This window comes from Manacus candei, unplaced genomic scaffold (assembly GCF_025592945.1).
Source record: "Manacus candei isolate 608988 ecotype Guabito, Panama unplaced genomic scaffold, ASM2559294v1 h1tg000299l, whole genome shotgun sequence".
Classification (NCBI taxonomy): Eukaryota; Metazoa; Chordata; class Aves; order Passeriformes; family Pipridae; genus Manacus; species Manacus candei.
The window spans coordinates 227,725-251,495 of record NW_026138347.1 but is presented as its reverse complement, the minus strand read 5'-3'; the positions used below and the strand labels follow the sequence as shown (position 1 = coordinate 251,495).

Genomic DNA, 23,771 nt, shown 5'->3' with positions numbered 1-23,771 from the left:
GATGGAAAAAGGAAATTACCTCCAGGTTAATTCCCTAAAAATATATATCCCAGCCTGGCAGATTTACCACCAACAAATGAGGGGCTGTCTGTCTCACCATCGAGGGTTTTGATGGAACTGAGGGCAAAGGTCTCTTCCTTCTCAAAGTCATCTCCCACTTCTTCCCAGGCTGCTGCAAAGTTGGGCTTTAAAACCTTCTGGATGTGGTCGGACACGGTCACTTCCAAGTCTTCCAGCTGAGGGGAAAAGGGAGGGAGATTTTCAGGGCAGTGGCAGGAAAGGAGCCTCACCCTGGGAAGGGAAAGATCCAGCAGTGTTTTGCCAGGACAGCTCTGCCATGCCTGGCTTGAATTTTGGGAGAAGCACGTGACAGTGGCTCCTAAAAATGGGGGAAAACTGGGTTTATTCTGGTCATTTGTAAACATGAAAAACATCCACACAGAAGGGACTAAAAGAGAACAGAAAATCAGGTTCACTTTGTGGCTTAAAGCCCTTTGTAGCCCTCACTGGGCATCCACTGGGAGAGATTTCCTCAGGATCCATGGAATGACACTGGGCTGGGTTGGAAGGGAACTGAAGGATCATCCAGTTCCATCCAGGGACACCTCCCACTATCCCAGGTTGCTCCATCCTGGCCTTGGACACTTGCAGGGATCCAGGGGCAGCCACAGCTTCTCTGGGAATTCTATTCCAGCCCCTCCCCACCCTCCCAGACAGCAATTCCTTCCCAATATCCCACCTATCCCTGCCCTCTGGCACTGGGAAGCCATTCCCTGTGTCCTGTCCCTCCCTGCCTTGTCCCCAGTCCCTCTCCAGCTCTCCTGGAGCCCCTTTAGGCCCTGCAAGGGGCTCCAAGGTTTTCCTGGATCCTTCTCTTCTCCCAACACTTCCTGACACCTGACTTCTATTTCCACGCTAAACAGAAGTGCGAAAGCTTGGGGTGGGAAAGACTGACTGTGAAAACAAACAGTGGAAATCATTCCTTCTTTTTTTTCCCCTGCCTGCCCCCACCAATCCTGTCTCCACAGGGCAAGGGGAACAGGAAGCAGAGCCTGGACTCACCACGTACTCATCCTCGTAGCCATCCTCCTCTGGCACCCCCGTGTTGGGGTCGCAGTCCCGCACCGTGAACTTCATGGTGCAGCTGAAGGTGCAGGACACTGGGAAGCAGAGAGAGAAATCTGGGATAATCAGTGCCAGAGCCCTCCCTTCCCCCCAAAAAAAACCCCAGAGACTGGAATGAGTATCCATCAGAAATACGCTGATTTTAAGGGGAAGTTCAAAGGGCCGTGGGATAACAAGCACCCTGATCCCCAGTGGGATCCAGGAGGGATTCCACCAGGATTTCGGCCAAGTGGAGCACGATGCAGAGTTCAGGGAATTCTGATTAGTCCTAATCTTGCCTGCTATTAAAGCAACAACCACTGCACTGACGAGCTGAGTCATGTTAGACCCACTGCAGATCCAGTGGTGAGGGATAAAAGAGAGAAAGGGAAGTCTCGTGGCCAGGAAAATCCCATTCCTACATTTCACAGTCGATTCTAGTTCACTAAAGAGAGGAATAATTCCACTGGTCAATTCTGTAGAGTCCTAAACTACTAATATTTTTATGATTTGCATTATTTTTTAGTGTTTGCATTTTCCTTTGACTGGTTCTGATCTTGACCATCACCAAACGTTCACACTTTCGAACGTGCTCCTCGCCTTGAGTTTTTTTCCTTGATTTTATTCCTTGATTTTTTTCCTTGATTTTTTCCTTGATTTGTTTTCCTTGATTTCAGGGATTCAATTCCATCAGAACTGAACTCAATTTCCATCAGAAATACGCTGATTTTAAGGGGAAGGCCAAAGGGTTGTGGGATAACAAGCACCCTGATCCCCAGTGGGATCCAGGAGGGATTCCACCAGGATTTCGGCCAAGTGGAGCACGATGCAGAGTTCAGGGAATTCTGGTTAGTCCTGATCTTGCCTGCTATTAAAGCAACAACCACTGCACTGACGAGCTGAGTCATGTTAAACCCACTGCAGATCCAGTGGTGAGGAATAAAAGAGAGAAAGGGAAGTCTCGTGGCCAGGAAAGTCCCATTCCTACATTTCACAGTTGATTCTAACTCACTAAAGAGAGGAATAATTCCACTGGCCAGTTATATAGAGTCCTAGACTACTAATATTTTTATGATTTGCATTATTTTTTAGTGTTTGCATTTTCCTTTGACTGGTTCTGATCTTGACCATCCCCAAATGTTCATGTGCTCCTTGCCTTCATTCCGGGTACTCAATTCCAGTTTCCACCACCTGCACCCTCTCAAATCTCCTTTAAATCCCAGTTTTAACCACCCAACACCACTGACTGTTTAAAAACCACCTCAAATCCTTTGCACACACACTTGGGTTCCACCCAAAACCCTGTGAGAATCCCGGGATGCCAAACCCCAAACGCTTGGGTGTCCTCCAAACCTTTCCTTGGAGGGATTTGGTGCACAGATGATCCCTCCCAAGGGGTACCTGCAGTGGGGTCGTCCTGGGGGATCCTGACCAGGGTGTAGCACATCCCAGGCTGGTTGTAGGCCAGGCTGGGAGCTGGGATGCAGCAGAGCACGTCGTAGGCGTCCGACGGCTCCACCTGCACCGTGACCCTCTCCAGGAGCTGGTCGTTGAGCGTGTTGGTGCAGTCGAACTGCGGCAGAGCACAGGACAAAAACATTCCCCGTGGAGGGTTATTCCCTGAAAACGCTCCCCTGGCAGGCAGCAGCCACCCCCCAGCTCCCTCCCATCCCGGGAAGAGCCAGGGAGATCCCTCACCTGGAAGACGATGTGGTTCGGGAAGACGTGTTTGACGCAGCGCACGAAGTACTCGGTCTCTGCTTCCGTGAGCTGGACGGGCTCGGAGCACCAGAACAGAGGCCCCAGGCTCTGGAATTCTGGGATAGCTGCCAGTTGTTCTGGGGAGGGAGGAGAAGATGAAGGTTAAGGATGGGATTGTCCGCTGCTCCCACCCGTGGGGATCATCCCAAGGCGTCACAGGATCAAGGAATGGTTTGGGTTGGAGGAGAACTGAAGGCAGGGACACCTCCCACTATCCCAGGTTGCTCCAGCCTGGCCTTGGACACTTCCAGGGATCCAGGGGCAGCCACAGCTTCTCTGGGAAATCCATTCCAGCCCCTCCCCACCCTCCCAGACAGCAATTCCTTCCCAATATCCCACCTAACCCTGCCCTCTGGCACTGGGAAGCCATTCCCTGTGTCCTGCCCCTCCAGGTCCTCCTCTGGGAGTGAGTGGGGTGGGAAGAGCCCCCTGAGGGCTCCTGGGGGTGGGAAGAGCCCCCTGAGGGGTCCTGGGGAAATGGAGAGAGGAGAGCAAGGGTTGTGTGAGCTGGAGGTTGGAAAAGCTGAATCATGGAATCATAGAGTGGTTTGGGTGGGAAGGAAAATGAAGGATCATCCAGTTCCATGGACAGGGACACCTCCCACTATCCCAGGTTGCTCCAGCCTGGCCTTGGACACTCCCAGGGATCCAGGGGCAGCCACAGTTTCTCTGGGAAATCCATTCCAGCCCCTCCCCACCCTCCCAGCCAGCAATTCCTTCCCAGTATCCCACCTGACCCTGCTCTCTGGTACTGGGAAGCCATTCCCTGTGTCCTGTCCCTCCCTGCCTTGTCCCCAGTCCCTCTCCAGCTCTCCTGTCAGAAAGTTCTGGAAACTCACTGCTCCTCTCCTACCTTGAAATATATCCTGGCGTGAAGGAGCCACTTTCTCGGGTTTGTTGGTCACCAGGGCAATCTCTGGGGAGAAAAAACAAAGGCTTTGTGCTCTCAACTACACCAAAACTCTGCCATATCTCCACCAAAAATTCCTTAACATGTTGGTTCCCCACATGTCCTGCTGCAAACCACTTCCAGCCCAGGTCTTCTCTCACACTGAAATATCCTTTTTTTTAATTTTTGTGAGGAAATATTGGATTTTATGGAGAGAAATAAACCACATTTTAGCCTGGTAAAAAAAACAGAAGGAGGAGGAAAAGGGGGGGGAGGAAAAAAAAAAAAGCCACAAAGCTTTTCTTAAAACACTGTGCAAAGTCAGAATGCAAAAGGAGTTGTGCAAAAGGACGTGGTAGAAAGCCAGGGAAGTGACTCAGCACTTCTGGAAGGGAGTTCTTCCAAAGGCTGTGAACTAATAAACCCTGATTATGCACAGACCTGCCTCTGGTAACGAGATCAGGAGAACAACAACGCCCTGAAGGCTCTGAGCTGGGCCTACACCCCATCTAGGCCCAGCCTAAAGTGGTACCTGCTTTCTGCTCGAAGATCGGGGCCGTGGCCAGAGGGACTGTTTTCATGTCAAAGGGTTTGTCTGAGGGCTCCAGGGTGTATTGGTGCAGGGCCTTCTCCATCCCAGGGACGGACACTGTCAGCCCTGCAAGGCAAAAAAAAGGCAGGAAAACTGGGTGTGAAGAGCAGGAATGGGCCCACAGGGGTGATAAAAGCTCTTTTCCTGGTGACAAACACACACAGAGCGCTTGGAGACACTGGGCAGGATAAACCAACCTGCTCTGGAGGTGACACAAAGCTGGCAAGGGTAAACATTTGCCTCGAGCAAAGTCACGCAGCGAGGATCTCAAAGGTGTCACTCTGCTCCCATGAACTTTCAGTTAGAGATAGTAAAGCAATATTACAGCCAAGGCTGGCAGCAAGACGTGTTCTCCTTGTTTTGTCACGGAAAAAAGACGGAGCAAAGGTCAAGAAACCCGTCCCAGGTGAAGGCCCAGTCAGTGAGAAAAGCCCAGCTCAGACTCCCGGCCCCGTTTCCCAGCCAATCCACACCACACTTGGCTGACTCTGCCGTTCTCAGCAAGGGCTAAAACCAGAATTAACCTGTGAAAGAAGAGCTCAGAAGTGTTTTGTCCCTCTCACTGACCGTTGAAGATGTAGGCGGCGTTCAGGGCCAGCTGCCTCTGCTGCAGCACGTTCAGGTAGAAGGTGGCTCTGTCCCGCACCTCGTCGTCGCTGTCCATCATGCACCTGGATTTGGGGGGACAGCAGGGCAAGGCTCAGCCCAGGAGAGCCCAGAGCTGAGCTTAAAGTGGCACTGGAAAGGCTGGACTTGATATTGGAACAACACTCAGAGTTCCCTCAGTGCGTTGGCAGCGAGTGGTGTCCTCAGGGATCAGTGCTGGGCCCAGTCCTGTTTAATGTCTTTACTGATGATTTAGGTGAGGGGATGGAGGGAACCATCAGCACATTGCAGGTGACCCCAAGCTGGGGGAGTGTTGATGTGCTGGAAGGCAGGAGGGCTCTGCAGAGGGCCCTGGCCAGGCTGGATCCATGGGCTGATTGCAAGGGGCTGAGGTTCCCCAAGGCCAAGGGCCGGGTCCTGCCCTTGGGCCACAAGAAGCCCCTGCAGCTGCAGGCTGGGCCAGAGGGGCTGGAGAGCAGCCAGGCAGGAAGGGAGCTGGGAGTTGGGCTGGGCAGGGAGCTGAAGAGGAGCCCGAGGGTGGCCAGGGGGGCAAGAGGGCCAAGGGCTGCTGGGCTGGCTGAGGAAGAGTGTGGCAGCAGGAGCAGGGCAGGGCTTGTGCCCCTGGGCTGGGCGCTGGGGAGGCCACCCCTGGAGTGCTGTGTCCAGCTCTGGGCCCTGAGCTCAGGAAGGCCCTGGAGGGGCTGGAGCAGGGGCAGAGAAGAGCAGCCAGGCTGGGGAAGGGACTGGAGCCCAAGTGCTGGGAGGAGAGGCTGAGGGAGCTGGGGGGGCTCAGCCTGGAGAGGAGGAGGCTCAGGGGAGACCTCCTCACTCTCTGCAACTCCCTGCCAGGAGGGGGGAGCCGGGGGGGGTTGGGCTCTTTTCCCAGGCAACCATCAGCAAGACAAGAGGGCTCGGTCTTCAGCTGTGCCAGGGGAGGTTTAGGTTGGACATCAGGAAGAATTTCTTTGCAGAGAGGGTGCTCAGCCATTGGAATGGGCTGCCCAGGGAAGTGGGGGATTCTCCATCCCTGGAGGTGTTTAAGGACAGACTGGATGTGGCATCAGTGCCACGGGCTGGGAACCACGGCGGGGTTGGATCAAGGGTTGGGCTGGATGATCTCAGAGGTCCCTTCCAACCCAGCTGATTCTGGGATTTGCAAATGAAGCAAAAAGTTTGAAAGGCAGGAGTTGAAGTTTAACTTGAGGTTTAAACCCAAGTGGAACATCAGGAGAACGAGATGAAATCATGTCTTAACAAGAGCCCTGAAATGGGAACACTCCAGAGCTGCTCAGGCAAACACTGAACTTATTTATGAGTAAACTGGGAATAGATTTTCTTGCTTCAAGGGGTGCCTAACAAATAATAACGTTCACATGTAGGGAAGCTCTGCAGAAGGAAAGTGAGTTTTTATGTGGGCAGGGAGGGACAGGATAAAGGGGAACAGTTTTAAACTAAAAGGGATTTAGGTTGGATATTGGGAAGGAATTCCTGGCTGGGAGGGTGGGGAGGGAGCTGGAATGGATTTCCCAGAGAAGCTGTGGCTGCCCCTGGATCCCTGGAAGTGTCCAAGGCCAGGTTGGAGCAACCTGGGAGAGTGGAAGCTGTCAGGGTTGGAACTGGGTGGTTTTTCAAGTCCCTTCCCACCCAAAACTGAGGATGAACAGAAGCTTTTGGAACTGGATCCCTCTGCTCTGGAGCCAGGCTGGGAGAGCTGGGAATGTTCCCCTGGAGAAGAGAAGGCTCCAGGGAGAGCTGAGAGCCCCTGGCAGGGCCTAAAGGGGCTCCAGGAGAGCTGGAGAGGGACTGGGGACAAGGCAGGGAGGGACAGGACACAGGGAATGGCTTCCCAGTGCCAGAGGGCAGGGTTAGGTGGGATATTGGGAAGGAATTGCTGGCTGGGAGGGTGGGAAGGGGCTGGAATGGATTTCCCAGAGAAGCTGTGGCTGCCCCTGGATCCCTGGAAGTGTCCAAGGCCAGGTTGGAGCAACCTGGGATAGTGGGAGGTGTCCCTGGGTGGACCTGGATGACCTTTAAGGTCCCTTCCAATCAAACCATTCTGTGATTCCATGATTTGTTACCCACCGAGGAATGTTCCAGACCAGCTCACTCCCACACTTCCCCAACCCATCCCACCTTTTCCGTGCCTGTTCCCAGCAGTTCCTGCTCCCTCCGGCCTCGCGGGGAAGGCGCAAAACCGACACCTCCCAATTCCCCCGCCGGGATCGACGACCCCGGCGCAAATTCCGGCCTCGCTGCTCCCCTTGTGCCCCCCCAGCCCCCCCAAAACTCACCTCTGCAGCAGCACCAGGATGCTGGGAAGCAGATTCTCATTCTGGGCCCCAAACTTTGCCAGGGCGCTGACGGCGGCTGGAGAGAGAGCGGGGAAGAGAACAGGGAATGCCGGGGGGAAAAAAGGCAAAGCACCCCAAAATTCCCGATTCCCAGCTTCCCACCCCACCCCATAAATCCTGGAGTTGAGGGAAAGGCTAAATTGTTCCTGTGTTGTCAGTGGTGGGTCAGGGGATGTGATAAATCCGGGGGTTTTCCCACACAAGGAGCTGAAACCCCTCAGCAACCACGAGCCCGGAGGAATTCCACCCCCGGAGGGGAGAGGGAGATGTTTGGGGAAGTACAGACTCCATAAAAATGAAAGAGGGGATTCCCAATAAAACAGGGAAGTAGCAGGAATTGCCTCTCAGCTTCAAGAGACACTCCAAGAAGGGCCTGGAAGACGATATGTTGCTTCTGGCCTGTAAAATATCCTGTAAAATATTCTTTAAAATACTTCCTGTCTGTAAAAGATTCTGTAAAATATTGTTTAAAATACTTCTAGTCTGTAAAATATCCTGTAAAATACTTTGCAAAATACTTCTGGTATGTAAAATATTCTGTAAAATATTCTTTAAAATACTTCTAGCCTGTAAAATATTCTGTAAAATACATTTTGTAAAATACTTCTTCTCTGTAAAATATTCTTTAAAATACTTTCTGTCTGTAAAATATCCTGTAAAATATTCTTTAAAATATTTCTAGCCTGTAAAATATCCTGTGAAATATTCTTTAAAATACTTTCTGTCTGTAAAATATCCTGTGAAATATTCTTTAAAATACTTTCTGTCTGTAAAAGATTCTGTAAAATATTGTTTAAAATACTTCTAGTCTGTAAAATATCCTGTAAAATACTTTGCAAAATACTTCTGGTATGTAAAATATTCTGTAAAATATTCTTTAAAATACTTCTGGTATGTAAAATATTCTGTAAAATATTCTTTAAAATATCCTTTAAAATACTTCTAGCCTGTAAAATATTCTGTAAAATACATTTTGTAAAATACTTTTAGTCTGTAAAATATTCTGTAAAATACTTTTAGTCTGTAAAATATTCTGTAAAATACTTTTAGTCTGTAAAATATTCTGTAAAATACTTTTAGTCTGTAAAATATTCTGTAAAATACTTCTTGTCTGTAAAATATTCTGTAAAATACTCTTTGAAATACTTCTGCTCTGTAAATTATTCTGTAAAATACATTCTGTAAAATACTTTTAGTCTGTAAAATATTCTTTAAAATACTTTCTGTCTGTAAAATATCCTGTGAAATATTCTTTAAAATACTTTCTGTCTGTAAAAGATTCTGTGAAATATTCTTTAAAATACTTTCTGTCTGTAAAATATCCTGTGAAATATTCTTTAAAATACTTCCAGTCTGTAAAATATCCTGTGAAATATTCTTTAAAATACTTCTAGCCGGTAAAATATTCTGTAAAATACTCTTTAAAATACTTCTAGTCTGTAAAATATTCTTTAAAATATTCTTTAAAATATTCTGTAAAATATTCTGTAAAATATTCTGTAAAATACTTCTAGACTATAAAATATTCTGTAAAATATTCTTTAAAAAATTCTTTAAAATATTCTTTAAAATATTCTTTAAAATATTCTTTAAAATATTCTTTAAAATACTTTCTGTCTGTAAAATATCCTGTGAAATATTCTTTAAAATACTTTCTGTCTGTAAAATATCCTGTGAAATATTCTTTAAAATACTTTCTGTCTGTAAAATATCCTGTAAAATATTCTTTAAAATACTTTCTGTCTGTAAAATATCCTGTGAAATATTCGTTAAAATATTTTTAGCCTGTAAAATATCCTGTGAAATATTCTTTAAAACAGTTCCAGTCTGTAAAATATTCTGTAAAATATTGTTTAAAATACTTCTAGTCTGTGAAATATTCTATAAAATACATTCTGTAAAATACTTTTAGTCTGTGAAATATTCTATAAAATACATTCTGTAAAATACTTTTAGTCTGTAAAATATTTCTACCCTGTAAAATATCCTGTAAAACACATTCTGTAAAATATTCTTTAAAATACTTCTAGCCTGTAAAATATTTATTCTGTGAAATACTTCTATTCTCTGAAATACATATTCCCTGAAGTACTTCTATACTGTCAAATACTTCTCTAAAATACTTTTAGTCTGTAAAATACTTCTAGGCTGTAAAATCCTTAAAAAATTCTGTAAAATCCTTAAAAAAACCCCTTTAAAATCCTTAAAAAAAATCCATAAAATCGTTTAAAAATTCTGTAAAACCCTTAAAAAAATTCTGTAAAATCGTTTAAAAACCCTCGTAAAATCCTTAAAAAAAATATCCATAAAATCCTTAAAAAACCCTGTAAAATTCTTAAAAAAAATAAATCCATAAAATCCTTTAAAAATTCTGTAAAACCCTTAAAAAAAATTCTGTAAAATCCTTAAAAAAAATTCTCTAAAATACTTAATAAATTCTGTAAAATCCTTTAAAAATCCTGTAAAATCCTTAAAAAAACCCCCTGTAAAATCCTTTAAAGATTCTGTAAAATCCTTAAAAAAAAAATCCATAAAATCCTTTAAAAATTCTGTAAAATCCTTAAAAATATTCTGTAAAACCCTTAAAAAAATTCCATAAAATCCTTAAAAAAAATTCCATAAAATCATTTAAAAATTCTGTAAAACCCTTAAAAAACTTGTTAAATCCTTAAAAATATTCTGTAAAATCCGTAAAAATTTCTGTAAAACCCTTAAAAAAAATCTGTAAAATCCTTAAGAAAAAAATCCATAAAATGCTTTAAAAATTCTGTAAAACCCTTAAAAAAATTCCGTAAAATCCTTAAAAATATTCTGTTAAATCCTTAAAAAAAATACGTAAAATCCTTTAAAAATTCTGTAAAATCGTTTAAAGATTCTGTAAAATCCTTAAAAAAATTCCTGTAAAATCCTTAAAAAAAATTCTCTAAAATCCTTAAAAAAATTCTGTAAAATCCTTAAAAAAATTTCTGTACAATCCTTAAAAAATTCTGTAAAATCCTTAAAAAAATTCTGTAAAATCCTTTAAAAATTCTGTAAAACCCTTAAAAAAACCCCTGTAAAATCCTTAAAAAAACAAAAAAATCCATAAAATCCTTTAAACTTCTGTAAAACCCTTAAAAAAATTCCGTAAAATCCTTTAAAAAATTCCATTAAATCCTTAAAAGAAAAATCCATAAAATCCTTTAAAACTTCTGTAAAATCCTTTAAAAAATTCTGTAAAATCCTTAAAAAAATTCTGTAAAATCCTTAAAATATATTCTGTAAAATCCTTAAAAAACCAAAATCCGTAAAATCCTTTAAAAATTCTGTAAAACCCTTAAAAAATTCTGTAAAATCTTTTAAAAAATTCCATAAAATCCTTAAAAAAAATCTGTAAAATCCTTAAAAAAAAATTCCATAAAATCATTTAAAACTTCTGTAAAACCCTTAAAAAAACTCCGTAAAATCCTTAAAAATATTCTGTAAAATCCTTAAAAATATTCCGTAAAATCCTGAAAAATATTCCGTAAAATCCTTAAAATATTCTGTAAAATCCTTTAAAATATTCTGTAAAATCCTTAAAAAATCAAAATCCGTAAAATCCTTTAAAAATTCTGTAAAATCCTTAAAAAAAACCCCTATAAAATTCTTAAAAAAAAAAATCCATAAAATCCTTTAAAAATTCTGTAAAATCTTTTAAAAAATTCCATAAAATTCTTACAAAAAAATCCATAAAATCCTTTAGAAAATTCTGTAAAACCCTTAAAAAATTCCGTAAAATCCTTAAAAAAATTCCATAACATCCTTACAAAAAAATCTGTAAAATCCTTTAAAAAATTCTGTAAAATCCTTTAAAAATTCTGTAAAACCCTTAAAAAAAAATCTGTAAAATCCTTAAAAAAATTCTCTAAAATCCTTAAAAATATTCTGTTAAATCCTTAAAAAAAAAATCCATAAAATCCTTTAAAACTTCTGTAAAATCCTTAAAAAAATTTCTGTAAAATCCTTAAAGAAATTCTCTAAAATCCTTTAAAAATTCTATAAAATCCCTAAAAAAAACCCCTACAAAATTCTTTAAAAAAAAATCCATAAAATCCTTAAAAATATTCTGTAAAACCCTTAAAAAAATTCCATAAAATCCTTAAAAAAAACCCCTGTAAAATCCCTAAAAAAAAATCCATAAAATCCTTTAAAAATTCTGTAAAATCCTTAAAAAAATTTCCATAAAATCGTTTAAAAATCCTGTAAACTCCTTAAAAAAATTCCATAAAATCGTTTAAAAATCCTGTAAAATCCTTAAAAAAATTCTCTAAAATCCTTAAAAAAATTCTCTAAAATCCTTAAAAAAATTCTCTAAAATCCTTAAAAAAACCCCCTGTAAAATCCCTAAAAAAAAAATCCATAAAATCCTTTAAAAATTCTGTAAAATCCTTAAAAAAATTTCCATAAAATCGTTTAAAAATCCTGTAAACTCCTTAAAAAAATTCCATAAAATCCTTTAAAATAAAATCCATAAAATCCTTTAAAATAAAATCCATAAAATCCTTTAAAACTCCTGTAAAATCCTTAAAAAAAATTCCATAAAATCGTTTAAAAATCCTGTAAAATCCTTAAAAAAAATCCATAAAATCCTTTAAAACTCCTGCAAAATCCTTAAAAAAATTTCCATAAAATCCTTTAAAAATTCTGTAAAACCCTTAAAAAAAATCCATAAAATCCTTTAAAAAATTCCATAAAATCCTTAAAAAATTCTGTAAAATCCTTAAAAAAAATTCCATAAAATCGTTTAAAAATCCTGTAAAATCCTTAAAAAAATTCTCTAAAATCCTTAAAAAAATTCTCTAAAATCCTTAAAAAAATTCTCTAAAATCCTTAAAAAAATTCTCTAAAATCCTTGAGAAATTCTGTAAAATTCTTTTAAAAATTCCATAAAATCCTTTAAAACTCCTGTAAAATCCTTAAAAAAACAATTCGCAAAATCCTTTAAAAATCCTGTAAGATCTTTAAAAATAAATTCCATAAAATCCTTTATAAATCCTGTAAAATCCTTAAAAAAAAAAATCCATAAAATCCTTTAAAAATTCTGTAAAACCCTTAAAAAAATTCCATAAAATCCTTTAAAAATTCTGTAAAATCCTTTAAAAAAACCCCTATAAAATTCTTAAAAAAAAAAAAAAAAAAATCTATAAAATCCTTAAAAAATTCTGTAAAATCCTTAAAAAATTCTGTAAAATCCTTAAAAAAATTCCGTAAACCAGGAGTGTTTATGGAACCACCACCCTCCCACACTCCCAGCTCCCCAAATCCCAGCTGGGAATTCCCAAGCCCCCCCGGGCGGCGGTGGCCACTCACCGGCCCTGACGGCCTCGTTCTCCAGCACCACCCTGTTGAAGATGAAGCGGATGTACTTGGAGGGGGCCGGCGTGCGCGGCCCCTCCTTGCCCAGCAGGTGCAGGATCTTGGTGGCCAGCACGGTGTGCTCGCAGTCCTCGATGAACTCGCACAGGTGGGCCAGCCCGGCCTCCTTGCTCTCGGGGTTCTCCTCCAGGATGCCGATGATGCAGTCCACGATGGCCCTCTTGTACTCGAAGCCTCCCTGGGGAAAAGGGGGTGGCATGCTTGGAGAACCCCAAAAAATCGAATTCCCTAGCCCAAACCCCCTCCCAACCCGATGTGAGATGGTTGCCATGTGGCCACCTCTCTCCACAACAACCTTCTCTTCCGTTCTGCTTGGGATATTGATTCAAAGAAACCTCTGCCAATCTGAAAAGCACTTTTATTACGGCCGGGGAGATGCAAAAGGGGCAGGTGTTCTCCCCCAGAGCACTCCCCCGAGCCAAGAAATAACATAGCCTTTTACACAGTTTGAAAGTAGCAGGCTCAAAATTATCTTTACACACACTCTTTGTGCAGTCTGCCTTATCTAAATAGACATCTAGTTTTACCTCCTATTCTTTCCATTATGGAGTAGTTACCTAAAGTTTTATCACTTCAAACAGTTTCAGGTTACACACCCTTCTCTACGTGCTAAAAAGCTTTTCCCTGTTCTCTAAGCTTTTTATCTCAATTGCCCACAGTTTGGTCAGAGGCTTTTCAGCAGTTTTACATTTTGCAAAGTCACACCTTCACAGCTAAATATCTAATATTTTATTTCATTCTCTATTTCAATATGTTTCTATTTTTGCAGAAGGGCCCGTTGGGTAAAACCTCAAAACTTCAAGGGTCACCACCCCCTGGGGTTTTACCATTTTGGGACTGCAGGGGGAAAATTCTGTAAAATCCTTAAAAAAACCCCAATTCGCAAAATCCTTTAAAAATCCTGTAAGATCTTTAAAAAAATTCCATGAAATCGTTTAAAAATTCTGTAAAATCCTTTAAAAAAAAAGATTCGCAAAATCCTTAAAAAATTCTGTAAGATCTTTAAAAAAGTTCCATAAAATCCTTTAAAAATTCTGTAAAATCCTTAAAAAAATGATTCTCTAAAATCCTTTAAAAATCCTGCAAGATCTTTAAAAAAAGTTCCATGAAATCGTTTAAAAATTCCGTAAAATCCTTAAAAAAAACCAATTCGCAAAATCCTTTAAAAATCCTGTAAAATCTTTTAAAAAAATTCCATAAAATCGTTTAGAAATTCTGTAAAATCCTTAAAAAAACCCAATTCTCAAAATCCTTTAAAAATTCTGTAAAATCTTTTAAAAAAGTTCCATAAAATCCTTTAAAAATTCTGTAAAATCTTTAAAAAAAATTCCCTAAAATCCTTAAAAAATCCTGTAAGATCTTTAAAAAAAATTCCATGAAATCGTTTAAAAATTCTGTAAAATCCTTAAAAAAAACCAATTCGCAAAATCCATTAAAAATCCTGTAAGATCTTTAAAAAAAGTTCCATAAAATCCTTTAAAAATTCTGTAAAATCCTTAAAAAAATGATTCTCTAAAATCCTTTAAAAATCCTGCAAGATCTTTAAAAAAAGTTCCATGAAATCGTTTAAAAATTCCGTAAAATCCTTAAAAAAAACCAATTCGCAAAATCCTTTAAAAATCCTGTAAAATCTTTTAAAAAAATTCCATAAAATCGTTTAGAAATTCTGTAAAATCCTTAAAAAAACCCAATTCTCAAAATCCTTTAAAAATTCTGTAAAATCTTTTAAAAAAGTTCCATAAAATCCTTTAAAAATTCTGTAAAATCTTTAAAAAAAATTCCCTAAAATCCTTAAAAAATCCTGTAAGATCTTTAAAAAAAATTCCATGAAATCGTTTAAAAATTCTGTAAAATCCTTAAAAAAAACCAATTCGCAAAATCCATTAAAAATCCTGTAAGATCTTTAAAAAAAGTTCCATAAAATCCTTTAAAAATTCTGTAAAATTCTTAAAATAAACTGATTCACAAAATCCTTTAAAAATTCTGTAATATCTTTTAAGAAATTCCATGAAATCGTTTAAAAATTCTGTAAAATCCTTAAAAAAACCAATTTGCAAAATCCTTTAAAAATCCTGTAAGATCTTTAAAAAAATTCCATAAAATCCTTAAAAAATTCTGTAAAATCCTTTAAAAAATTCCATAAAATCGTTTAAAAATTCTGTAAAATCCTTTAAAAAAATAATTCGCAAAATCCTTTAAAAATCCTGTAAGGTCTTCAAAAAAAAAATTCCATGAAATTGTTTAAAAATTTTGTAAAATCCTTAAAAAAAACAATTCACAAAATCTGTTAAAAATACTGTAAGATCATTAAAAAAAGTTCTGTAAAATCCTTAAAAAATTCTGTAAAATCCTTTAAAAAATTCCATAAAATCGTTTAAAAATTCTGTAAAATCCTTAAAAAAAAAGATTCACAAAACCCTTTAAAAATCCTGTAAAATCTTTTTAAAAAGTTCCATAAAATCGTTTAAAAATTCTGTAAAATCCTTAAAAAAATGATTCGCAAAATCCTTTAAAAATCCTGTAAAATCCTTTAAAAAAGTTCCATAAAATCATTTAAAAATTCTGTAAAATCCTTAAAAAAAACAATTCGCAAAATCCTTTAAAAATCCTGTAAAATCTTTTTAAAAAGTTCCATAAAATCCTTTACAAATTCTGTAAAATCCTTAAAAAAAACCCGATTCGCAAAATCCTTTAAAAATCCTGTAAGATCTTTAAAAAAATTCCATAAAATCGTTTAAAAATTCTGTAAAATCCTTAAAAAAAAAAATCTGTAAAATCCTTAAAAAAACCCCATAAAATATTTTTAAAATTCTGTAAAACCCTTCAAAAATTCTGTAAAACATCCTGCAAAATATTTTATGCTGTAAAATACTTCAAGTCCGTAAAATATTCTGTAAGATACTTCTAGTCTGTAAAATACTTCTATTCTTTCCATCATCCACATCCCACACAGGACACCCTTCAGTCCCTGCACTTTCCATGGCACATCTGACAAAGGAGACCCTTCAGTCCATGGACTTTCCAGGATCCACATCTGAGCGGATTCAGTCCCTGCACTGTCCATCATTCACATCTGAGAAGATTCAGTCCCTGCACTTTCCAGGATCCATATCCCACACAGGAGACCCTTCAGTCCCTGCAATTCCCATCATCCACATCTGACACAGGAGACCCTTCAGTCCCTGCACTTTCCATGGCACATCTGAGAGGAGACCCTTCAGTCCCTGCACTTTCCAGGATCCACATCTGGGAAGAGGCTCTTCAGTCCCTGCACTTTCCAGGATCCACATCCCACACAGGAGACCCTTCAGTCCCTGCACTTTCCAGGATCCACATCTGGGAAGAGACTCTTCAGTCCCTGCACTTTCCATGGCACATCTGAGAGAGGAGACCCTTCAGTCCCTGCACTTTCCATCATCCACATCCCACACAGGACATCCTTCAGTCCCTGCACTTTTCCAGGATCCACATCTGAGAGGATTCAGTCCCTGCACTTTCCATGGCACATCTGACACAGGAGACCCTTCAGTCCCTGCACTTTCCATGGCACATCTGACACAGGAGACCCTTCAGTCCCTGCACTTTCCAGGATCCACATCTGGGAAGAGGCTCTTCAGTCCCTGCACTTTCCAGGATCCACATCCCACACAGGAGACCCTTCAGTCCCTGCATTTTCCATCATCCACATCTGAGAGGAGACCCTTCAGTCCCTGCACTTTCCATCATCCACATCCCACACAGGACACCCTTCAGTCCCTGCACTTTCCACGGCACATCTGACCCAGGAGACCCTTCAGTCCCTGCACTCTCCAGGATTCACATTTGGGAAGAGACTCTTCAGTCCCTGCACTTTCCAGGATCCACATTTGGGAGGAGACCCTTCAGTCCCTGCACTTTCCAGGATCCACATTTGGGAAGAGACTCTTCAGTCCCTGCACTTTCCATGGCATATCTGAGAGGAGACCCTTCAGTCCCTGCACTTTCCATCATCCACATCCCTCACAGGACACCCTTCAGTGCCTGCACTTTCCAGGATCCACATTTGGGAGGAGACCCTTCAGTCCCTGCACTTTCCATGGCACATCTGAGAGGAGACTCTTCAGTCCCTGCACTTTCCATCATCCACATCCCACACAGGAGAGGATTCAGTCCCTGCACTTTCCAGGATCCACATCCCACACAGGAGACCCTCCAGTCCCTGCACTTTCCATGGCACAGCTGACAAAGGAGACCCTCCAGTCCCTGCACTTTCCATGGCAAATCTGACACAGGAGACCCTTCAGTGCCTGCACTTTCCAGGATCCACATCTGACAGGAGACTCTTCAGTCCCTGCACTTTCCATCATCCACATCCCACACAGGAGACCCTTCAGCCCCTGCACTTTCCATCTGACCCAGGAGACCCTTCACCCCCCAAACCAGAGCCCCCCAGTGCCCCCCGCTCCAGGTGCCCCACGTACATCATCCCTGAGCATGTTGGACAGGAAGGTCATCATGACGCTGTGCTTCCGAGGGTACTTCTGGCACAGGGCACTGATGGCCTGCACCACCACCACCTGCAGAGCAACACACGAGGACAGCACTCAGGGCTGCTTTTCCATGGAAAACGTGGGGTTTTATCTCAATTTGATGAAGTTCATGGCCAAGGATAAAAATCAGGTGGTGGATTCTCAGAGTAACAACCTCCTGTCAGCCTGGCTTTGCTAGAGGGACTGGAATTTGGGATGGACTACAAACCTGATCTTAACCTCCCAAGTCTTTTTTGCCTTGAAAACCCTTTTCCAATTTCAAATATGTCTGGTATTTAATTTTCTCATTAAAAACAAGAATTTAAGGCCACTGTGAGCACACAGTGACTCTGCTGTGCTCCTCAGGGCACCTCCAGGATGGAAAAGGGACAGGTGATCCATCCTGAACCAATTCATTACCAGAATTTATAACCTTGAAGTATTATATATTTATAAACTTTAAAAACTAGGTAGAAATTTCATAATTCGTGCTGTTTGCTAAATATGTATCAGACTGAAATGATACAGGTTCAACCAGGACAGTTAAAATCCCTCTTCCTCCCCAAAGAGGAAACCAGAAGGCAGGATAAGGTTTTGCAGGATATTGCACAGGAGCCAGGAATCCACCAAAGGACATTTATCCTTTCTTGGAGAGTTGGGAAGAAAGGGCAGAGCCAGGAATCCACCAAATGACATTTATCCTCTCCTGAAGTGCTGGGAGGAAAGGACAGAGCCAGGAATCCACCAAAGAATATTTATCCTTTCCTGGAGTGCTTGGGAGGAAAAGGACACAACATGGAATCCACCAAATGACAACTCTAGCCCTTCTTGGAATGGTGGGAAGAAAGGACAGAGCCAGGAATCCACCAAAGGATATTTATCCTTTCCTGGAGTGCTGGGAGGAAAGGGCAGAGCCAGGAATCCACCAAAGGATATTTATCCTTTCTTGGGGTGGTGACAGGAAAGGACAGAGCCAGGAATCCACCAAAGGATATTTATCCTTTCCTGGAGTGCTGGGAAGAAAGGACAGAGTCAGGAATTCACCAAATAACAATTATTCTTTCTTGGAGTGCTGAGAGGAAAGGGCAGAGCCAGGAATCCACTAAAGGATATTTATCCTTTTTGGGAGCAAAGGACAGAGGATATTTAAGCTGGAAAGCAGAGCATTACACCCCAACTTCAACCTGGCTGTGCTCTAGCAGACCAAGCCACGGCCGGATTAAAAATAAAACAACGACGGGAAAAGCTTCGTAAAAAACAAGAAATGGGAGAAAAACCTGCAGGTGGCAAGAGCAGAGGCCTCCAGTGGCACACCTTAAACTCATCTGAGATCTCTGACACGAAGGAGGAGATCTGCTTCATGAGCCTGTCCACGCTGCTCTCGCTGCCCGTCTTGAGCAGCGTGGTGATGGCCAAGGTGGCGATGCTGCGGTTGGAGTCGGTGATCAGGTTCTCCAGGTCCAGGTTGCAGGCAGTGACTGCAGAGGGGTGTTTCATGGCCACCTGCAAGGAAAGGCAGAGCCCCAGTTACATGGCAGCAACAGCCCAAAGGCCAAAGATTTCGGGTGCAGCGAGGCGAGGCTCGAAGATTTTGACGTAACGCGCGGGTTCTTTCATGTCAGCATTTCGAGTGACTTTGAGTCACAAAGTGCTGCTGTGCAGCTCTGAAATCAAGCTGTTACTTCCTTCCCACAGAATTTGCAGGGTTAAACAGCCAGCACTCTGCTTCCTCACAGCTGAGAGCTCACAAGTTACCAAAGCACAGCTCGTTGTACCCCCCCGGCCGCGGTCCAAAAATGAGCAAGCGTGGCCTGGATGCAGAAAGGATTTCTGACACCCCAGGATATCCAGCATGAAAAAGGCAATTCTCCAGCCTGGAGCAGCTCCAGGTAGAGTAATCACATCATTGGGGTGGTGTGGAGGTTAAAACTTGAGGTAGCTCAGAGGTTTTGGGAGCACTCACTTTGTTCAGGGTGCGAACGGCCGCGTATCTCAGGACGGGCTTGGAGGAACTACAGAAAAGCTGCAACACTGGGAAAGGAAAAGAGAGTTTCTTTCAAAGGAAGGGAATAGAGAGGGAAATCTAATCCATCTCCATTCAGCTATGCTAAATATTCATGCAGCTCTGTGCATAATTCAGCAGGTTAAAAATAACCTCCTGGGTTTTATCTCCGGATCAATAACAGGGGGGTGGCACAGTTGGCTGGGGCACGGCTGGGCATCCAGTTCTCTTCTACTTCCCAGGGCCTAAAGGGGCTCCAGGAGAGCTGGAGAGGGACTGGGGACAAAGCAGGGAGGGACAGGACACAGGGAATGGTTTCCCAGTGCCAGAGGGCAGGGTTAGATGGGATATTGGGAAGGAATTGCTGGCTGGGAGGGTGGGGAGGGGCTGGAATGGATTTTCCAAAGATGCTGTGGCTGCCTCTGGATCCCTGGAAGTGTCCAAGGCCAGGCTGGAGCAACCTGGGATAGTGGGAGGTGTTGGGGTTGGAACTGGATGGCCCTTAAGGTCCTTTCCATCTCAAACCACTCCAACACTCCCTCCCACCCCAAAGTCCCCTGTGCCACCTCTGCTGCCCGTTCTCCAAAGCTCGGGATGAAACACAGAAAAGGGATCCAAGTGCTTCTCACCCAAAAGCCCTTTAACTTGGGCACAAGCACTAAACTCAGGGGTTGGGTGTTTTAGTCATGCTGTACTGTCCCTGCTGTGCTTCACTGCCCTTTTTGGGGTGTCTGAGGGGCACAGAGGGCCCTGCCCCACCTGACACGGCGGGTGCCAGCTCCCTGGCAGTGCAGTTGGGCAGGTGGATGATGGCAGAGGCAGCTTCGTAAATCACCATCTCGTGCTTGTTCCTCAGGCAGCTCTCGATGAAGTCGAACAGGGGACTCTCGTGGCTGTGAAAAGAACCGTTTGGGCTGGAAAAACACCTCTCCAGGATCATGGAATCACAGAATCAGCTGGGTTGGAAAAGCCCTCCGAGATCATCCAGCCCAACCCTCGGTCCAACCCCGCCGTGGTTCCCAGCCCATGGCACTGATGCCACATCCAGTCTGTCCTTAAACACCTCCAGGGACGGAGAATCCCCCACTTCCCTGGGCAGCCCATTCCAATGGCTGAGCACTCTCCATGGAAAATATTCCTTCCTGATGTCCAACCTGACCCTGCCCTGGCACAACTTGAGGCCGTGCCCTCTTGTCCTACTCCTGGTTCCCTGGAGCAGAGCCCGACCCCCCCGGCTCCCCCCTCCTGGCAGGGAGTTGCAGAGAGTGAGGAGGTCTCCCCTGAGCCTCCTCCTCTCCAGGCTGAGCCCCCCCAGCTCTCTCAGCCTCTCCTCCCAGCACTTGGGCTCCAGTCCCTTCCCCAGCCTGGCTGCTCTTCTCTGCCCCTGCTCCAGCCCCTCCAGGGCCTTCCTGAGCTCAGGGCCCAGAGCTGGACACAGCACTCCAGGGGTGGCCTCCCCAGCGCCCAGCCCAGGGGCACAAGCCCTGCCCTGCTCCTGCTGCCACACTCTTCCTCAGCCAGCCCAGCAGCCCTTGGCCCTCTTGCCCCCCTGGCCACCCTCGGGCTCCTCTTCAGCTCCCTGCCCAGCCCAACTCCCAGCTCCCTTCCTGCCTGGCTGCTCTCCAGCCCCTCTGGCCCAGCCTGCAGCTGCAGGGGCTTCTTGTGGCCCAAGGGCAGGACCCGGCCCTTGGCCTTGGGGAACCTCAGCCCCTTGGAACCAGCCCATGGATCCAGCCTGGCCAGGGCCCTCTGCAGAGCCCTCCTGCCCTCCAGCACATCAACACTCCCCCAGCTTGGGCTCACCTGCAATGTGCTGATGGTTCCCTCCATCCCCTCACCTAAATCATCAAGAAAGACATTAAACAGGACTGGGCCCAGCACTGATCCCTGGGGACACCCCTGGGGACGGATCCCAGCCGGATGCAGCTCCATCCCCACCACTCTCTGGGCCCTCAGCCAGTTCCTCACCCAGCACAGAGTGCCCCTGGCCAAGCCTTTTCCAGGAGCCCAGCCCTCATCCCAGCACTACCCTACACATGCACCACCTTTCACGTTTCAACCCCACCCTTACGTCAGAGCTCTACATTTATTGTTATTCATCTCTGCATGATGTTCCTCCCACCAGAAACACTGCACTCTACAAATAAACACTTCTACCAGTACTCAGAGAAGTGCACTGAAGAGCCAGCTCTCAGTTAACAATCTCGTGCTGGGATCATGGAAAAGGGATGGGGATTTTCTGAAACAGTCGTGTTGTTTCCCACAAGTCACAACTCTTCGTTTTCCAAAGGAAAAAAAAGGGGGAAAAGGAAAAGCAGGTACTTGTTCTGAAGCTTTAAGTGCTCCCAGGATACCACTAATAAAAATGCCAGCACCCAGCTGAGTCATTCTGCCCCTGGGTTTTGTTTTCACACAACAGTCCAGTCTCCGTGTGTGTTTTTAAATGCTAAAAAAACGCTGCTGTTGGCTCAAAGCCTAATTAATTAGTGTAATTGCCCGTTGCCTTACCCCTCCTCAGACTCCCTGAGGAGCTTGCTGGCGATCCTGATGAGCATGCAATAGGCAAACTGGGACTTGAGCCCGGACTTGGTGAATTTGTTGAGCATCTTGGACACGGCGAGCCGGTCGTTCCTCCTCAGGTGGTAGAGCACCCCCAGGGCGTGGTACTGCGGGAGGGGAAACAGGGACAGGCTCTGAACACATCCTGGGAGGAAGGGGAAGCACAGGGACAGGCTCTGAACACATCCTGGGAGGGAGGGGAAACAGGGACAGGCTCTGAACACATCCTGGGAGGAAGGGGAAGCACAGGGACAGGCTCTGAACACATCCTGGGAGGGAGGGGAAGCACAGGGACAGGCTCTGAACACATCCTGGGAGGGAGGGGAAACAGGGACAGGCTCTGAACACATCCTGGGAGGGAGGGGAAGCACAGGGACAGGCTCTGAACACAGCCCGGGAGGGAGGAGAAGCACAGGGACAGGCTCTGAACACAGCCTGGGAGGGAGGGGGCACAGGGACAGGCTCTGAACACATCCTGGGAGGGAGGGGAAACAGGGACAGGCTCTGAACACATCCTGGGAGGAAGGGGAAGCACAGGGACAGGCTCTGAACACATCCTGGGAGGGAGGGGAAACAGGGACAGGCTCTGAACACATCCTGGGAGGGAGGGGAAACAGGGACAGGCTCTGAACACAGCCCGGGAGGGAGGAGAAGCACAGGGACAGGCTCTGAACAATCCTGGGAGGGAGGGGAAACAGGGACAGGCTCTGAACACATCCTGGGAGGGAGGGGAAGCACAGACAGGCTCTGAACACATCCTGGGAGGGAGGGGAAGCACAGACAGGCTCTGAACACATCCTGGGAGGGAGGGGAAGCACAGGGACAGGCTCTGAACACAGCCTGGGAAAGCCACCTTAACACAGCAAAAAGGGGGAATTGCTCCTGTTTTCTGGGAGAAATCCCTGCTGAGCTCAAAAGGGACGAGTTTCCCGATGGATTCCTGCCAAAAGCTGTGAGGTTTCCAACCCAAACCCTCCAGGGGTTCTCAACCCAAACACCCTCAAGGATTTCTGAAGGGCCCCAGAGGTGATTTACCCCCTTTTCTCCCCTTTAAATATAACTTCAGTTCACTACATATATAATATATATAATAATAGATAATAAATATTAATATAATATACTAATATAATATATTATAATATACAACATAATGTACATGATAATTGTATATATTATATAGTCAGTTGAAGTTATATATATATATATATACACAATTGTATGTATATTGTATATACAATATATCTAATATATTGTATATATTATATATATAATAGAATAGCAACTAAGAATGACTATAAGATTATAATTATATATATCATTATATACACATAATATATACAATAATATATATTATATTAATATAATATACTAATATATTATAATATACAATATAATGTACACAATAATTGTATATATAATATAGTCAGCTGAAGTTATATAAGATATAAAATATATATACACAATTGTATGTATATTGTATATACAATATATCTAATATATTGTATATATTATACATAGAATAGCAACTAAGAATGACTATAAGATTATATATAATTATATATATCATTATATACACGTAATATATACAATAATATATTATATTAATATAATATACTAATATAATATATTATAATATACAATATAATGTACACAATAATTGTATATATTATGTAGTCAGCTGAAGTTATATACAAGATATAAAATATATATACACAATTGTATGTATATTGTATATACAATATATCTAATATATTGTAAATATTATATAATAGAATAGCAACTAAGAATGACTATAAGATTATATATAATTATATATATCATTATATACACATAATATATACAATAATATATTATATTAATATAATATACTAATATAATATATTATAATATACAATATAATGTACACAATAATTGTATATATTATACAGTCAGTTGAAGTTATATATATATATACACAATTGTATGTATATTGTATATACAATATATCTAATATATTGTATCT

At 42.7% G+C, this 23,771-nt stretch overlaps 1 protein-coding gene across 1 annotated transcript in view; it reads right to left on the bottom strand.

Moving 5' to 3' along the window:
* Nucleotides 1-23,771, bottom strand: part of COPG2 (COPI coat complex subunit gamma 2) — a 34,766-nt gene that overhangs the window by 1,554 nt on the left and 9,441 nt on the right. The window contains exons 9-22 of the mRNA XM_051775450.1: nucleotides 21,719-21,876; nucleotides 19,970-20,103; nucleotides 19,172-19,239; nucleotides 18,523-18,711; nucleotides 17,161-17,256; nucleotides 12,635-12,878; nucleotides 7,244-7,319; nucleotides 4,914-5,017; nucleotides 4,287-4,412; nucleotides 3,719-3,781; nucleotides 2,803-2,942; nucleotides 2,506-2,677; nucleotides 1,063-1,160; nucleotides 98-236 (exon numbers count right to left, since the gene is read on the bottom strand). Coding sequence (XP_051631410.1) covers nucleotides 98-236; nucleotides 1,063-1,160; nucleotides 2,506-2,677; nucleotides 2,803-2,942; nucleotides 3,719-3,781; nucleotides 4,287-4,412; nucleotides 4,914-5,017; nucleotides 7,244-7,319; nucleotides 12,635-12,878; nucleotides 17,161-17,256; nucleotides 18,523-18,711; nucleotides 19,172-19,239; nucleotides 19,970-20,103; nucleotides 21,719-21,876 — 1,807 coding nt within the window. The remainder of the gene's footprint in view (nucleotides 1-97; nucleotides 237-1,062; nucleotides 1,161-2,505; nucleotides 2,678-2,802; nucleotides 2,943-3,718; nucleotides 3,782-4,286; nucleotides 4,413-4,913; nucleotides 5,018-7,243; nucleotides 7,320-12,634; nucleotides 12,879-17,160; nucleotides 17,257-18,522; nucleotides 18,712-19,171; nucleotides 19,240-19,969; nucleotides 20,104-21,718; nucleotides 21,877-23,771) is intronic.